General features: G+C 42.4%; 1 protein-coding gene across 1 annotated transcript in view; it reads right to left on the bottom strand.

The window, feature by feature from the left end:
• The window catches only part of PTPRN2 (protein tyrosine phosphatase receptor type N2), a 615,253-nt gene that overhangs the window by 386,431 nt on the left and 210,339 nt on the right, over nucleotides 1–18,483 (bottom strand). The window contains exon 11 of the mRNA XM_035129839.3: nucleotides 6,194–6,273. Coding sequence (XP_034985730.2) covers nucleotides 6,194–6,273 — 80 coding nt within the window. The remainder of the gene's footprint in view (nucleotides 1–6,193; nucleotides 6,274–18,483) is intronic.

Below are 18,483 nucleotides of genomic sequence, written 5' to 3'. Positions count from 1 at the left end.
TACCATTCTATGATTTTGATATGAGCAATACAATCCTGCACAGCTGTTGTGTACCAGCAGAAAGCATCTCTTTAAATGTAAGGAGATCAACCACTGCTCATCTCTTTCATCCTTTCCATGATAAGGAAAAACACTTTTAATATCGGCATGCCTTTCCTCAATCTGGGACCCAGTTTCAGTTTTGCAGGTGTGGTGGATTGATACTTTGCAGAAAAATCAAGGTGCAGCTGTTATGTGTTTCAATAGTATGGATTTGCTTTATAGTATTTTGTGTTCTGCTGTAAGCCACTTTGGACATATTTATATAAAACCAGGCTTTAATGTTAATGGCTTAACAAGAGAGGAAATAAATCCAATATGCCCAGGGCTGCTAAAAGAGCCTGCAGGAAACAAAGCAACTTAACATGTGACCTGTGTTTTATATGTTGGCCACCACTGACCAGAGCTCAAGGTACCGCCACTCACACTTATCAGGAAGCAGCTCCCAGGTACCATGTCTAATCATATTATTATAATGAGGATTAAGGTTTCAGTTCCGCACTTGGCTTCATCACTTTTGTGCCAATTGTTTTAGTAGCAGTGTGACTGCACTAAGTCCTTTAGCTAATGATTATTAGTGAAGCAAAACATGGGGTGGGAAAATGGCACTGCGATGCCACTTAAGGAACGAGGCCAAATTAGGCACCATTGCACGAAGAATTAGCAGATGTTGCTTATGCATGCTTTAAAGCAATTTTTTCCATCATTTGTAGCTTTACAATGTCCTTGTTACTCATCCAAAAAGTTGTGGCCATATTCTTCAAAGGTGCATATGAACAGGCAAACTTCCAAATAACTAGCAGGTGTAAACTGCCAGAGCATAGCTGCCCGCAGGGCATTTCTGCAGATAAAAGGAAAGTCCACTGTTTCACTTCAAATGTATATTATCCGTGCTGCTCATTTTAGCAAGAGTCAAGATCAGACTTACCGTCCAATTGTTGGAAATTTATCTGGAAGTAACTCCAATTAATTTCTGCTGAATGATGCATTAATATTTGATTGTGTAGGCTGATTGAAGGATTCATTTTGCCCAGTGTCTGGCAGAGTTGCATAAATAAATAAGTCTGGTTACAGGTAGGTAGCCGTGTTGGTCTGGGTCGAAGTAAAATAAAAAAATTCCTTCAGTAGCACCTTAAAGACCAACTAAGTTTTTATTTTGGTATGAGCTTTCGTGTGCATGCACACCAACAGCTATCAGTCAGTCAATCACCCACTTCCACCACCCTTCAGAGTGACACCCCCTCCCCACCCCACCCCCTCCCCACCCCTTCTCCACATAAGCGCCTGGGGACTCCTATTTCAGTGTATCTGAAGAAGTGTGCATGCACACGAAAGCTCATACCAAAATAAAAACTTAGTTGGTCTTTAAGGTGCTACTGAAGGAATTTTTTAATAAATAAATAAGGTTTATCATAGACTTGTAGAGTTGGAAGGGAACGTGAGGATCATCTACTCCAACCCCCTGTAATGCAGGAATATGCAGCTGTACCATACGGGGATCGAACCTGCAACTTTGGCGTTACCAGCATCACGCTCTAACCAACTGAGCCATTACAAAAAAAAAGAGTTTTGGGTATCTCAGTGCTCTAGTTCTCATTCTGGAATCTTTGATGCCTGCCCATGTGCCCGCTCTTTGAGTAATGCCTGCTGTACCTCTACATTTGTAAATGAATTTTTTTATTATTGCAAGGATACCATGCTATTTACAGAACTTTTCCCCTTCCTCCAAACAAAAATTTGCCATAATGACTACCCTGAACTTATTACAACTTGGGAAAGGGAAGCACAAACCAATGTCATTACGCCTTTAAAAAAAAAGCTACACTGCATCAAGCTGGATGCTTGGAAACCAATTGTATCACACAATGGGCAAGTTCTGTCATAAAAACAAAACAGAGCATTTCAAGGCCATATAGAGTGAATATTTTAATTCTGGAAGAGAGAGAGGGGGGGGAATGGTAGAGGCTTTCAGTTTTTATCATTTTCATGCATTATCACTTTAATTATTGACTATGCCAAGGCAATCTTAATGGGCTTTTTTGTTTCCTTGAAAACTTCTATGAACAGCTTATATCCCTAGGTGACAGGCTTCTGTTAAAGATAATTTGCACACAGTTAGACTATTTAAGGATAGGATTCCCAAAAGTAACTTCTATATGCGGAGCAATTACTTAAGTTATAATTACACTTACAATATATCTGTGGGACCTACAGGACCGTCTTGTATAGCGGGAAACTTTGACAATAACTACCAAGCTGCATGTCTTCTAGTTCTGAAGAGGAGCAAAGGGGCAGGGAGAGGACTGCCATGAGCATTATCAGAAGGCATACTAAATATTTCTTATTTGCTTGGTTTGCTTTTAAATTACTTTTAACAGCTCTCCACAATATTGTCTGTAATATGCACCTGGAGGTTGAGAGAGGAAATGGAGTTTCTGCATATTTATGGGAACTAGTCCCAAGGCAGGAAACTTCCTTCTGCCCAACAGGGACATGAGAGGTAAAGGAGCAGCAGTGGTGTGGCAAATGTTGAACTGTAGGAGCTCTGTGTGTCGTGTCCACACCACAAGGTCCAAAAATACAAGGAGCTGTGTTGATACACAGCCACACCCAAATATTAGCAAAATACCCAATTGATTAAGATAAAGTGACAGTCATTGAACAGATGTTCAATGCAGCCTTTAAATCAGAAATGCAAACAATCTTCCAAAGAAGTTTTTAGCATACAAGTTGCTAGCATGAAACAAGAACCCCATCAAAAACAGGGAGTATCACAGTTTGATTATTTTCCTCATTCTCAGATTTCCTCTGTGTTAATGTGTCCCACAAATAGCAAAACATGGAAGCCTCATTCTTATCTCATTCACCAGCTAGAGCAAGGAGGACCCGTAAATTTCCCTGGTGTTTTCATAGATGACATCATCGCTCTTGCTTCAAAATAAATCTCAGAGCGTCAGTTCCCAACACCATAGAGAAGGCAGAGACAGCTGGAAATTGTTCTTTACCAGAGTCCCTTCTGGACTATATAGTCACATTCTAGCACAGAACTATAGATCCCAGCAAAGTAATTTCCACCCTCCCTTCCAAACAGGTGGGTGGGGTTTGTTACACCTAGCGGGCTTACCTGGTCTGGTGCCTCCCACCTGGGTCAGGGTGGCTATCATCCGCCCCTGGCCTGGGAGGACAATGGACAGCCGGCTGGGGGTGGGGCGAAGGCCAAGGGAAAGAGGCCGACCCCTTCGGCCAAAACCTCACTTTGTTTCTTCCTCTTCCAGGTTCAGTACGTGTTCCAGTGAGCAACCAGGTTGAGGTAAGTGATTCTGGTTTCTTTTGTTTGCTGGGCACTTCGCCAGGCCCGTGTAGGCGGCTGCGACCCGGCTAACATGCCAAGGCCTATGCCAAGTTTCCCACATTCTGAAGTTAAAGTTGTGACTAATTTAAACCCATACTTTGGCCTCTTGTCTCTTTCTTTGGGGGGTAGGCTCCAAAGCCAGGGTTCAGCGTGTGTGCTCGCAATCAGGGGGCAGTGAGGGTCTGAAGTTGGAAGGGGTGCTATATAACTATATTTCCCCCACCCTCTTACTGGTTGTCATTCAGTATTGATATATACGTCCATGGAATGTGTGGATTATTTTGTTTTTATGACCGCATCTGCTATAATGCATATGACTTTCATATCCAGAGATATGAAATTTGATATGTTGACAACATGAACTATTTTTTTTGAAACTCTTAAATGCTGCCCTTTCGTCCTCTACTCCTCCTCTACTCCTCAGTGTAATCAACTCCAAAGAGACGTGACGGGATTATGAAGCTTGTCCTTTAGGCAGAGGGTAAATTACTGACATGCATATAAAAGCTATATTTTAAAAACCTACAGGTTTTGTGAACTGGGATTTTGTAAACAACAAGTAAATTATTATTCCCTTAACCATTGTTGAACTGAGAATGGATATTGAGTTCCTAGAAGCAATTCCACTGCCTAAGACAAACCAATGTACTAAAACTAAACAAGCATTTGTCTTCATGGGGCACAGAAGAAGTACAGGCCCTGGATTCAAATGAAGTAGCTGCACCTCCGTCAATGGCATGCATACAGAGGGCGATTTTTTTAAAGTACTTTAATTGGTGATACCCAGTGCATTTATTTTTTTTAAAAAACCACCAGGACCGCAATCCAGTCAACGAATAGTGGCAAGTGTGGTAGGACCACCCTCCTGGCACCGGCTACAGCTAACCTGGATGGGGTTGGGGTAGGGTGGTGATGACTTTAGGCAGAGGAGGATTTAGGAGAGTGTGACCACCAGTCACACCAGATGCAGAGCCTTGGGGGTGCCACAAGGGCGCCGGAACTATGATGTGGAATGGAAGCTGAGACGCAGGGGGCGCCAAATTCTAGCATTGCACAGGGCACCACTGAAATTTGAGACCCCCAAGGTCTGCTTAGGGTTGCATGGATACACTGGCAGAGCCAATCCATCACTCCCATAGGTCACACACACAGCACAAACCTTGCTGCCACCCTGCCCCTTCTCAGCCTCACCCAGGTAGCCTGTGGTGACATTACTGTCAACAAGGCAGCTCCAAGGATCTGCTTACACCGGTGAAGGCAGAGTTAAGCCCACTCAAACCCAATTAATTTCTGTCGGAGGTTAAGTGCATGCTTAAACTCTGCAACTGAAATTAACGGAAATGGACAGCACTGCGTCTTCACTGTGTTGTGCTTCATATTCCTAAGCAACATGGTTCTGTAAGTTTGTACGGGTACACGGAGCTTTTGTTAGGAGACAGACACACACACAGTGGAGGCTGATAAAGGGTACACACACAGCTGTCTAATGCACTTTACTATCACAGACCTTGACTGCGCTGGCAGCTGCACATGGGGGTCAGAGTGCTGGCAATATGATCCCAGCAACAGTGACACTGCTGCTCATCGCAATAGGGATAGGGTGGGCAGCAGCAACTACTACTTGCCACTGCCTTTGCCCTTCACACCCTGCTAGGATTGCCTCCAGCCATGTGCCAATAGGCTATGCTTGCAAATGCACAAATCTACAGGTTTAACTTAATACCACACTGTATTACCTCCTAGGTTATTTGTGGAACAGTTGAGCGCCAAGATATTCAATCTACTGTACATACATTCAACCCACGGTACTTTTTATGGCGCAGTATTTTTGCCATCGTAAGCTCCCATGAGATTATACAAGCGACAATTTCAAACCAGTTTGATCATTTGTTCTTACTCATTAAAAGCGCGCTTGAGTTACTCCGGGCAAAGTTACAGCACAGAGCTTGCCCAGACACCAAAGTAAACCAGGCAACCACTTGGGGGTGCCTGTCTCAGCTCTGATAATGTCTTGGGGAGAGAGGTTATTCCTGCCCTTCTGGGGAAGGAACATTAAACGGGCAGACAAGAAAATAATGCCCAGGTCAGCTCTTGTTCTTTTAATGTGATATTGTTAAGCTGGTCAGCACAGGAAAGGTACAGGGAGGATGTGAGGAAGCAGCAAACTTTTAATTCACCTAGGGCAGCAACAAACCTTGGGCCTCCGAGTGGAATTCTAGGCACGATTTCAGGTCAGCAAAACAATTTACAATCAAGGCTAGACTCCAAAATGACTATAATCAAATCCGCAGTGCACTGCCATGGCTCTTTTGGAGGAGGACGTTCGTTGTTGATCTGCAATGCTTGCCATCTCTGGGTCATGGGAATTGTCAAATTAACTTGACAGCACAAACACGTTTATAGCCAATTCTGAGGTCCAGAAATAAAGGCTTAATTGTAGTCATACTTCTTTTGTGCTATACAGCTACACTAGCTGGGACTCGCTGATGTCAAATATTCATTTAAGAACTGTACGTTTTCTCTCTTTCAAACACAATACTGTGGGCTCTCTTTCATTATAAAAATCCAGACCTCATTCTCTGCTCAGTTCAGTTCTTTTACAAATAAGGAAGTGTCAGGCAGTTTTAATTGAGTTGGAGATGCTACACTTAAGTTTTCCATTTAGGCTACCACCCCTTCAAATGTCTGTTTCATTAAATGTCAATCTTCTGGTGATAAGGACCCTTCTTGTTGTCTGAGACTGTGTTTCTAAATTCAATGGTGGGTGGAGAAAAGGGTGCATTTGACAATAAGGATTCTTACCTGCTGCTTTGGCAACATCGGCTGTGGTGATATTGAAGACATTTGAGTGCACTTTGAAGGTCACAGCTGGCCCCAGCATGCTACAAAACATGATGTGAAACAAGAGGTTTGTAACTAAGGAACGTAACATACAATATATATTCAAGGATAATTTATCATCTCCAGTGTGTTTTATTAGGCTCAGCTAGATGCTTATACATCTCAAGATCAAAGTAACATGCATATTGATTTAGTTATGAATGAAAAACTCAACCATTTTGTAAAAAAGTAAAATGAAAGTTGAACCAACAAGTACCAAGAGTAATGAATGGGTACCAATGTATTGCTTTCATTATTCCAATAATTGTCAATATCCATTCATCATTCATCATTCCCAAACCTGAAGATTTATTGCTACTGGCTCCCAGTATGTTTCCGAGCACAATTCAAAGTGTTGGTACTGACCTTTAAAGCCCTAAATGGCCTCAGTCCTGTATACCTGAAGGAGTGTCTCCACTCCCACCATTCAGCCCAGGCACTGAGATCCAGCACCGAGGGCCTTCTGGCGGTTCCCTCATTGTGAGAAGTGAGGTTACAGGGAACCAGACAGAGGGTCTTCTCGGTAGTGGCACCCGCCCTGTGGAACGCCCTCCCAGCAGATGTCAAGGCAATAAACAACTATTTTACATTTAGAAGACAACTGAAGGCGGCCCTGTTTAGGGAAGTTTTTAATGTTTGATACTGTACTTTTTAATATTCGGTTGGAAGCCGCCCAGAGTGGCTGGGGAAATCCAGCCAGATGGGCGGGGTATAAATAATAATAAATTTATTATTATTATTATTATTATTATTATTATTATTATTATTATTATTATTATTATTATTATATACTTAAGTGGGCAAGGTCTGGAGAATGTGGATTTTTATTTTATTTTTTTAAAGGATGCGATTGTCACTTTCTTCCCTCCTGTAATATTCCTGTATAGGACATGATAGGGAAGTTCTTTTTTTATCTTAAGATGCTCCCCATCCAATCATAATGCCCACTTCCAGAATATTAGGGGCTCATGCAGATCTTTCTCCCCCTCTCTGGTTCGTTTCTTCTCTCCCTCCCTCCCTCCTTCCTTCCTTCCTTCCTTCCTTCCTTCCTTCCTTCCTTCCTTCCTTCACCTCACTCAACATTTTGTGGCTTTTCAATATTCCATAAGTACCTAAAGTCACTAATCAAAGATTATTGTTTGGAATTTTGGGGGGGGGGTGTTTCTGCACACACAGGAAGTCTACAGAGTATGTAGAAATATCTTGCTTTCAGGTAGTTCCATTTCACTTCCAAGCTGATAGGCACAGGGCACTGAAGTTTTATTTTAGAGGAGTAATGATACAAGTGATGTGCATGTTCTTCTTATATAATTCATTGCATTACGGTAATGAAAAACATCTTAAATTACTGCAAAATAACCTACAGGATCATTCACAAATAAGCAGTTTCAGCACTGAAGCATGAGTCAAAACCCACCATTAGGTCATGCTTCCTTATGTCCAGACCACCTGGCATTATGTTAAGTAGCAGCTGATTTTTCAACTAGGGTTCGGCACTAAAAACCACATTAGGAACTTATGATGACTCTGAGCCAGAGGTCTTGTCTTATTTACACATTTTAGCTACAGCTAATATTAGTTCTGCATCATTTGCACCAACGCAGTGGTTAGGAAGGTACTGCTAGTCAGTGTCTTGTTATCATTCTCTAGAACTGAAAACAAAAGAATCAAGAGGTACTTGCCTATTGAAATGTTATAGGTCTAGTAAGCAGCAAGACATCTCAAATATTAAAATCAAGTCGGCACCCCATAAGTTAAAACATACACTCAATATAAAGGACATGTTTCTACATTAAACATATGAATTGTTTATAATCCAACGACAAGAAGTTATTTATGAAAACAATTACTGGGCACCAAACTCATGTGGAGCCATCAGTTTAACTAATAAAAGTATATCCCATAACATCCCCAGTTATTCTAGTTTCGAAGGTATCTCCTAAAATTTTGGGTGACAAACATAAACTAATTTAGCAACCCTTCCCAGGGAGCACACCCGGTACAATATTAAGACAGTATACAGGAGAATCCATAGGTACATTAACATTAGTAGATGACAATATTCCTTGAATCATCTTCTTGCAAAACGCTTCAGTGGTATGCCCACCAATTCTTGAGAATTGTATGTTAGAATTCTATAACAAGATTGTTTCTTGTATAGACAGACAATTCCTTATCTGGAAAAGGCACATATAAATTGTGAAACTTGTTGCCATAGCTCCTTTTGAGTCCCTGGAATCCTTTAACGGAATACCCTTCACATAGGGATGGCAAGAGCGTTCTCTCATTCCTATCACCTGAACCAGTGCCTATCCGCAACTTTGCAAGTTGTGATGATTTGCCAATCAGCCAAGTGGGGAAAATTCCTGCTGTGCCCCTGTCCCAATGACAGACAACACACGATGGCATAGCAAGGTCAAGCGCAACCAAGCCCTAAAAGTAGGGAGAGGTGGGCAGGTGTTCCAAATGCACGAACTGAAAGAGGAAGCTCTGGGCCACGTACATGGGTATATATAGCTCCCTCAATCCATTGGCTAGATTGAACCCAAAATTGAGGGTCCTACCAATCGGGTGTTGTGGCTGACCAATCTTACCCATCCACAACACAGGTGGTCGGTCTCCAGGTCTCACCGCAACATGTGCCCTCTTTGAGGGAGGACCTAGAACATGAGGTTCCTTTCCTCAATTCAGTTTGAGGCTGGTTTGGGGAGAAATGTAGCAAAATGCAGTACCGTATTTCATTTAACAAAAGCCTACAGGATAGGTATGAATTGTAGCTAACATTGTGTGTCCATATGAAACCGTTAAACATTTGTGGTGGAAAAGGAAACGGAAATATTTTTGGTCCATTTCTTCTCATACCATGTTATCAACACTTATAATTTTGGTGCCACTATAACTAGTACCGTAAATGGGACCATTAGGTCCAGTCGTGACCGACTCTGGGGTTGCGGCGCTCATCTCGCGTTATTGGCCAAGGGAGCCAGCGTACAGCTTCCAGGTCATGTGGCCAGCATGACAAAGCCGCTTCTGGCGAACCAGAGCAGCACACGGAAACACGTTTACCTTCCCGCTGTAGCGGTACTTGCACTTTGACGTGCTTTTGAACTGCTAGGTTGGCAGGAGCTGGGACTGAGCAACGGGAGCTCACCCCGTCGCGGGGATTCGAACCACTGACCTTCTGATCAGCAAGCCCTAGGCTCTGTGGTTTAACCCATAGCGCCACCCGCGTCTCGGCGAGTAGAAAAGTAGCAGCTGTTAAACTTTTTTCCCTGTTTCGTATGTTTCTTTAAAAGCCGCTAATAGAGCCTCAAACTCTTACTGAATAAACATTTCAATAAGAATGTGTGTATGCTAGAGAAAATTGGGCTTTTCGTTATATGCAAGAGAAATATAATACCACAAAATAAAAAGTAATACAGTAAATGATAACAACAATGAATATTGATTGCATTGACTTTGGGAGGGATTCTGCCACTTTGGTATTCTATTGGTGGCACTGGTATATACATGCCAAGCGGCAATATTTATTTGTTATGTTTACATCCCACATTTCAGCCAAGGAGCTCAGAATGGCAATTTGAGCCTCACAACCAACCTCTGAGTAAAGTCAGCGGTATGTCCATTCGGGGAACCCAATAGCAGAGTGAGGTTTTCAGCCTACATTTGCCATGGTCAAGATTAGCACACTATTTTACTTTATGCTATTTGTAGGACTAGCAGCATTGGACTGATGCATATAAGAAGGTGTAGCCAGCAGGAAAAAAGAAAAGAAAAAAATCAGTAAATAAAGATGCAGAAAAACCTTCCCCCTCCCAAGACTTACTGAGAAAGATATTGATGCCAGCAGCAGTGACATATGAGATATTGCTCTTTCACTCAGTTCACCACACCTCCTTGAAGCTTGGCTAATATTAACCACAATTGTTTTGACACCACTCTTAAATACTAATTCCCACTGAAGGGCGTAATGGCGTTTATGACCTGATGCATTTCATTGCAAACAAACTGTTCTCACATATCACCCATGATCTAGCTGGTGAGTAAAGAACATTGTCTCCTTTGGGGCAGATTACATCACACACAAATTCAACAAATTGTGCAAGATGAAAAAGAGGTCATAAACATAAAAACACCAGAGCCCAGCTGGTCAAATGAATCAAAACGCCTGAGAAGCATGGCATTGCTGCGTATCTTCAGTGACTAGAAAAGGATTTTAATCACAGAATTGAGAATTAGATCGCACTGTCAGTTGCATTCATGCACATTTTCAATAAAGCATTTTGGTTATCCCTGATTTACATCCATTTAACAACACAGTTGTATATAAAGGTGATTACGCAGATTGAGGGTAGTAAGACAGCAACCCTAATCCTATTCAAAACAGTGTTTCCTTGATCAAACAAATTACTTGAAAAGTACAGACTAATTACCCCCTCAGTTGGTGGAATTTCTGCTGGGTTTTTTTATTAAAAAGAATTCAGTAATGCTACTTTCATATCAGCTATGTATTGGATTTAAACAAAAACCAACAGCCTCTGAACAACGTCCCAGACGGTTATCATCATTTATGGTGGGTTCCAGTCAATTTGTCAGGGATGACTTGATTCCATGTTGATGATATTATGTTCCTCTCCCTGTTTTTTTACCCTTGCCACACACGATGAACAAATTTTTATCTTCAGAATTATTACGGTATTATTGCTCTAATTCCAAGCATATGATTTTGCATCAATGAATGAACAAACTGAAAGCCAGAAAGAGAGAGATGCAACGTTATCAATACAGCAGTTCCTGCATCACTTTCCGTTGCGGGCTACGATTACTTTTATAAATGAGGCCATTTAAATTCTTATAGATTGTGGACTGAACTTCATATGACCACACTTCTTTCCCTCGTAGGTACTTATTAGGGAAACATAAAAGGAAGATCACAGGGAAGGGAAGTTACAGTCTGCCATACCCCCTAGTGGAAAAGTATTTGAGAAGCAAGCGCTGCTGGTGGCACAGTCAGCAACAAAGCATGGAGCTGATGACAGAAGGAAGCAGTTTTGTGGCTCCGAAAGCATGCCTAAGAAGTTCAAAACTATATGTAAAGGAGGACAGGGTTCCTGTGCCTTTCAGAGTTGTATAGAAAGCATTTCCTCTTCCCTGAAACATACCCTTGTTCTACATAACTGTTAGATACTGGCATCTTGTCCTCCTTTGCAGCTGGTCACACTATTCACAATGTGCTGAGGCACAGTGATCAAATCAATGTACTTCTAGAATGAAACTGTGGGGGCTGAAGCCAGTCTGTTGTCGGTCCTGAGGATTAAGTCCCTAAGAAACACGGGACAAAACAATGCACTTTGATAATTAATTATTTCTGGAACACTAAGCGACAGAGCTTGAACAATTTAAGTGGTATACATTTAGCAAAACACACCAAAATAATTTGGTCTGTTTCGGGTGTGATGCTGTTGAATGAGTGCAATGTTGCATTTTTATTTTGAAAGCTACCCACCAGCCACATTTCGGCAGCACCAATACCTCTGTGCCAACATTGGGCATGATCCGCTTGATGGTTTCTGCATGGCAAAAGGGGGCTGCTGGCTCACAGTCCCCAAACAAGCACAGCTGGGAGGTGGCAGGAGAGGAAGGTTTGTGGAAGGGAGATCCTGTATACAGCACACAAGAAAGGGAAATAAGGATGCAATGTTTGACTGAAGGATAACCTTATATTTTTAACTTAAAATGAATCGCAAGAGTAGACGTTAGTTTAGAATATGGTGGGTGTCTAGGAGCACACAGTTAGCAGATAACAAAGGAGTCAGAACTAGATAATTTAGATGAGATTGTGGCTATCATAATAATTTATTTTACCTGATAATTTATCTGATGAAGTGTGCATGCACACGAAAGCTCATACCAATTACAAACTTAGTTGGTCTCTAAGGTGCTACTGGAAGGAATTTTCTTTATTTTACCAAGTTCAGAAAATGGGGTGAGTACCCAGACAGACCCTAATTTGGACTTGCACTTTAATTGGCTTGTATCAGGTCACCAACACACAGTCAATGTTCCCTCCCTTCATTACCCCATTCCCTTCTTCCAAATTAACACGATGACAGGTCACGTGTGGCAGCAAGTTCTTCCTCTGTTCCTCACCCCTTCCCTCATTCGTTTCCCCCCCATCTTTCCAGTGCCCACAGTGCCATGGTAGCCCAATCTAGGTGCTGAAATCCTGCAGAAACATGTTCTCCAGGGCTGCTTGCAGCTATGACACTACTAGATTCTAGCATTCTAGATGCTAGAAGAAGGGCAGGGAGCAGAAGGTGAGAAAAGCAGCCATACAAATTCCCCCCACCAAGTGTTAGGAAGGAACTATTACAAGAAGTGAGTGGGAATCAAGGTGGGAGAAGAAGAGATTCCCCATCACACTTGACTTTACCTTGTGGAGGTTTTTATAAATAACTAGCTGCCCTGCCACGCGTTGTGGTGGATCAGTTTGTTAAATGGAACCCCAGAGTCCCACTTCAGACTCCCCTCACCTTCAGAGTCCCCCTGTTTTTCATTTCTTATGTTTACATAGGCGCATCCCTGTGTCTCCCCCCCCCCTGTTCCGACCCATTACCTATCCCTGGCCCTCCCCACCCCACCCCCCGGTTCATCCCTGTGATTGGGCCCACCCTGTCCCAACCCATGACCTATTCGTGGCCCCCATCCCCCACCCAGGCAGGCCGCTACCTCCACTCAGCCTAGTCTGGAAAGCGGCCTAGTCTGTAAACCCAAGCCGAGATACTGTGGAGAGGGCAGGTTTCATCCCTGTGTCTCCCCCTACCCTGTTCCGACCCATTACCTATCCCTGCCCCCTATTCCCCCCCTTCCCCCCCCCCCAGGCAAGGCTCTACCTCCACTCGGCCTAGTCTGGAAAGCGGCCTAGTCTGGAAAGCCGAGCCTGTGGAGAGGGTAGGTTTCCTAGGTGTGGTACCAGTGTAGCTGTCTCTAGAGGGCGCTGTGTTGCAATCTCTCCTGTGCTCCCAGCATGCACTTACAGGTGATTTGTGAGTTCTGGAACACGGTGTTTTTTGGGGTTTTACCTGGTGTAGGTGACTCATCTGTCTTTGAAAACAGCATGGGGTCACTCGGGCAGTCACATTTGACTTTGTGTCCCAATTTCAATGGTATCAGTCAAGCGGTTTTGTTGAACGTTGGAGAGGAAGGAACATACCCAGTTTACATTTATATATAGATTTTGAATCACATATGGAAATAGATAACATCAATACAGAGGCCAAAAATAATACCTGGGGTTTAAAATTGTGCACTGTGGAATGTGTCTTTCAGTGAGGTAGAATTCTTTCACTAATACCTGCTCTCATTCTTACCTCCAGGTTAAAATTGAAAGCCAGCTCAGGCTGTACTTGGTCCTCAGGATGCTAAATGAAATGAGGAAGAAAGTGGACCTCAGGGTCGGAAGTCAGACAAATCTCGAACTATCACAAGGTACCATGTTTTTCATATAAATGGAGGGTCTCCTGCTTCAAGTCATGCATAATGGAGGGTGGGGCGCCTTAATTCCACACATAGGCTCATGGGGTCTGAACTGGCAATGACTGACTAGAAATGAAATATTGACTTGATATAAGATAGCTCGAAGAAGATGCTGCAGCGAGTGGGCGATTTTCATGTTAAGGATCACTGGGAAAAGGGATTGAACAAAAAGCTGCCATTGTACAAATATATAGTGCCATTGTACAAATATACAGTGTGACCTCACTAGTTCTGGTCATTTCACCTTCAAGCAGTGCTGGAAAAGGTTCAGAAAAGGGCAGTCAACATGATAAAGGGCTGTGGCAACTCCCCAGTGTGAAACATGAGGTGGCTATCATGACACAGTAGATTTATTACGTCTTTTCATGGAGAAATTCCAGCTACAAGTGTAGAAATTAGAGAAGTCTAATCTGTTAGATGCTAAACAGCAGCCATCTTCTAACTTTGCTTCATTCAGTGACAGGCCCTCAGGACAGTAAGTCTGAATTAATTACCAATCTTCCTTATATCTGAGATATCACTTGTTTGGGGACTTTGATATATGTTTGTCAGATGTAAATGAAATTCTCCTGCAGGATAATTACCCTTCACTGGTTCAACCTTCCTTTGAAGGGCTAACCAAGATACCCTGTTAGTTCTGTTAGAATTCTAATTCTGTATATGAAATTAAGTTTTAAGATCTACATAGTAATTGGATTTTAGCTCCCGAGGAAATCTATTTTTCTACTCACATGTTTCGGAAAGTCAGTGACTTTTTTCAAAGAGTAGGTCATCGTTTAGAAGATGAGGGATAAGGAAGTTGGAGAACACAGACATTTGGTTCTTGATGAATTTATTTTGGGTATATGGAAAAGGCAGGAATGGTATGGAAAAGGCTGGCTTCAAGAAGTGACATAGATTTACAGGTCAGAAACTGAGAACTTCACTTGAACCTTGGTACAGTATATCAAGTAAGTAACTCATTATTTTGATGTGTGTTGGAAGCCGCCCATAGTGGGGGAGACCCGGCCAGGTGGGCGGGGTATAAATAATATATTCTTATTCTTATTTTTATTCTTATTCTTATTATTATTATTAGTAGTAGTAGTAGTAGTAGTAGTACCACCTTGGCTAAAATGCTATTTATTTTTAAGTACCTGTAAATCTTTCCTTTACCCCTTATTTTCCTTCTTTCTGAAATATTTCTGGGTTCTGTTTTTGTTTTTCCAATTGGGTTTTGCTTTCCCTGTGTTCATAAAACAACCACTGGACACACTACTAAGATGTGCTTTTATATTACAGGTTTGGGTTCTTTACTGTTTTAATAAGAAGTTGGTGGCAGTTCTGTAAAAGTTTATGAGGTTACATAATCCCAGTTTTGCTCACTCTGAAGTTTTGTTCTGTAACCTATCATAGCTAGGCAGTGGCACAGTGTCAAATCTGAAGTGCAGGAATTAATAATGGCAGCGCTCACAGCTGTGCCCCAAGAACAGTCCAAAAATGCAGAAAGCTGTTTTTGACTCGGGAGACCTCCCAATTAACCATGTGGCATGAATACAATCCTGTACTATGCATGGTTACCTGGCAGTAAGCAGTGCTGCTTAACCCTGACGGCACAGGTTTGACTTGTAAAACTCATTGATAAAAGATTCTTAAGTCAGCTCAGATGTAACTTATAGCTTCAAACTAGAAGTGCAAACAATATTGCAAAGAAGTGTTACCAACTAAATTGCTAGCATAGAGTAGACGCAACACCAAAGAAAAGGAAAGTATTCAGGCTCTCAATTCTCTTACTTCCTGTATTACCATCTGCGGCAATAATAAAAACCTCATTATCAATTCATTGATTTGCCAGAGCAAAAAGAGTCCACCAACTGGTCTGGAGATTTGGCAGATGATGCCATAACGTCTGGTCTGAAAAAAATGAGAGCTGTGCTCTTCCCCCCCCCCCAAAAAAACACCAAACAAACTCCTGCTCACCTACAATTAGCCAGGTACTGCACCTGGAGAGAGGAAACAGCCTCATTCTGAAAGACACTGCACATTAAAAAGTAACTGCAGCATACCCAAATTGTGCAAGATTCGGCTTAGATTCAACTAGAATTACCAAGCGAATTTGCATGCCGAGTTAAATATACCTATTTCATACCGTTCTGAATCCAAGCTAGTCATAGTTTCCTTAGATGTTCACCTTTACAACCAACACATGCCTTGTGTCATAACCTATCAGCATGATGAAGTGGAAACACCAAGTATCACAGCAGTGTTTAGGTTCTGGATGAGTAGGTTTGATTAAATGGCTGATTGGGTTTTTCAGGTGATATCAATATAACAGGAGGAAACAAAGAAAAACCACCACCAAAAGGCTTTAGCCTTCCACTTAGCAAAACTACTGCTGACGTGCCAATTCAGGTACATACAGCTCTATCACATACGATCAGGAACGGGAAAGGAACTGAAGTGTAAGCTCCTTTGGCCTGTTAGTCACCAAGACCAAATCAGAGTTTTCCCAAACTTAGGTCTCCAGCTGTTTTTGGACTACAACTCCCACCATCCCTAGCTAGCAGGACCAGTGGTCAGGGAAGGTGGGAACTATAGTCCAAAAGCAGCTGGAGACCCAAGTTTGGAAAACCCTGGACCAAATGGATCGTTTCTATACGGCTTCTTACCCATTTCCTAAATGTATTTACTTAAATGAAACCTCGTGTGATTTAAATGGGAAATCCAAGTTAGCACTTTGGGTATGGTTATTTGTGACTTGTTTTAGTCCTCTTCATAACAGGTGAGGGCTGTGGGACAGGACTGAGGAGATGCAAAAGAGGAGGGCTATAACCTGGGTTTTGGTGTTCAGCCAGTAAAATACACTTTGTTATCACTGGTTTTAAATTTGACTTGTACCTAGCTGCTGATGTGATTTCTCTCAGAAATTCTGCACTTGAGGAAGTAAAATATGTTTCTGTAGAAGTGCTGTGCAACAATCACGACAAGTCAATTTAGAACTCTTAGTAAAAAAATCATTCTCCAAAAATATGCTGGGATAGCTCAGTTAGTAAAGCTTGAGACATGGGGCAAAAATATTCCTGCATTGCAGGGGATTGGACTAAATGACCCTTGTGGCCCTTTCTAGGATTCTAGGATTCTATGACTGCCCATGACTTTTGGCTTAATTCTGAATTGGGCTAAGGGGACTTCACACGACACTAAAATATGCCTGGATTCACATTAGCATTTCAAGATGAACCTCATCAATGCTGAAAAACTAAAGATTTCTGAAAAGTTACCTGAAAAAGGACCAGATGAAGACATTTTGTTGCCTCAGACAGAACAGTCAGCGCCACCCCCAGATTGGCAAATGTATTTTGGCACCTGAGGGAAAAACTCCTGCAAGCATCTCTATCTCTTTCACAGTTAAAATGCAAAAATAAATGAAATAACTGACATCCCAAATGAGCTGCCTTACGCTTCCCTTTGTCTAAGGTTCCATGCAGCTTTTCATCCCCAAAGCTACCTTGCTGCCCTCAGGTGCACTGAAAGAGACTGTCTCTTTGCCAGTGTTTAAGGAAGATTCAGCTGCCAGTCTGGTCAGCGTCTATATTTGGTAGTGGGGAGAGGTGCCTTCTTGCCCTTCGTCTTGGGTAGCAAAGCATCTTTGACCAATACTGCTGGTGCGGCCACCACTTGATAAGCCCTGTTTTCAAGTTGTAGATACAGGCTTTACTTGAACATTCACTGAACTCCTATGCCTTGGGTGGTGGTGGTGGTGGTGGTTGGTTTGTCTCATATATTTCAATTTACTCTACTATTATGCTTGTAGGAAACAGAATAGAATTCCCAGTTAAAATTATGGGAACTAAGGTCTAGCAAACCACAAATGAGCAAAACAGATTATTATTGTTATCTACCGGTATATAAATAAAAATGTAAGTGTCCATTTGTGGGTGACCAAAAATCTCCAAAAGTTCTTGACCGATTGTGTTGAAATTTGGACACAACATTGCATGTGCATACGGGAGTGTTTGCATATACTTAGATTGCACAGGTGTCACACCTGTGGCAGGTAAAAACCTGTTTTTTGCAAACAGAGCACCATCTGCTGGGCGTCAAAGTAACACACGCTATAGTATTAAATGCATCACCAAGCAGAGGCTGCTGGTTGCAACTCCCCGACAGCTCCTCTGAGGGCAGGGGCTGGATCCTGACGTCAGCAGGCAGAGGCTGCTGGGAACGACTGCCCGGCGACTGCGCGGCGACCCGGAGTATACGCTACTGCCAGAAACATGTGGCATGCGAGGGGGGGGGAGGGAGAGGTCGGGGTGCCGGGTAAATGGGAATGCCTGCCCAGCAAAGACGGCCGGAGTCTTTTTGGAGGGACTATGAAATGGGGGACAGGGGGGCTTTCTATATGTTCAATACAACACTGCTTTCTCTGTCTTACCTGCCAACAAAACTCACATCCAATCTTAGACTCAGCCACAGCTAGTTATTATTTTAAAAAGGAAACAGATTGTACCTAGATTTACTTCAGGTTGGTTTGCTATATAGAAGTTCATTATATGATAATTAAGAGAAGATAAACTCTCAGAGGAAAGACATTGGTGTGTGTTCACATTACCCCCTTAAAACATAGTGAAGTTGTTTTTTCATCATTACGTTTCACAGCTCTTTCCCAACTATCTGTTCACATCAGCACAGCTTCC

Source organism: Zootoca vivipara, chromosome 11 (genome assembly GCF_965207765.1).
Source record: "Zootoca vivipara chromosome 11, rZooViv2.hap1.1, whole genome shotgun sequence".
NCBI classification, from domain to species: domain Eukaryota; kingdom Metazoa; phylum Chordata; class Lepidosauria; order Squamata; family Lacertidae; genus Zootoca; species Zootoca vivipara.
This window is presented reverse-complemented; position numbering and strand designations above follow the sequence as displayed.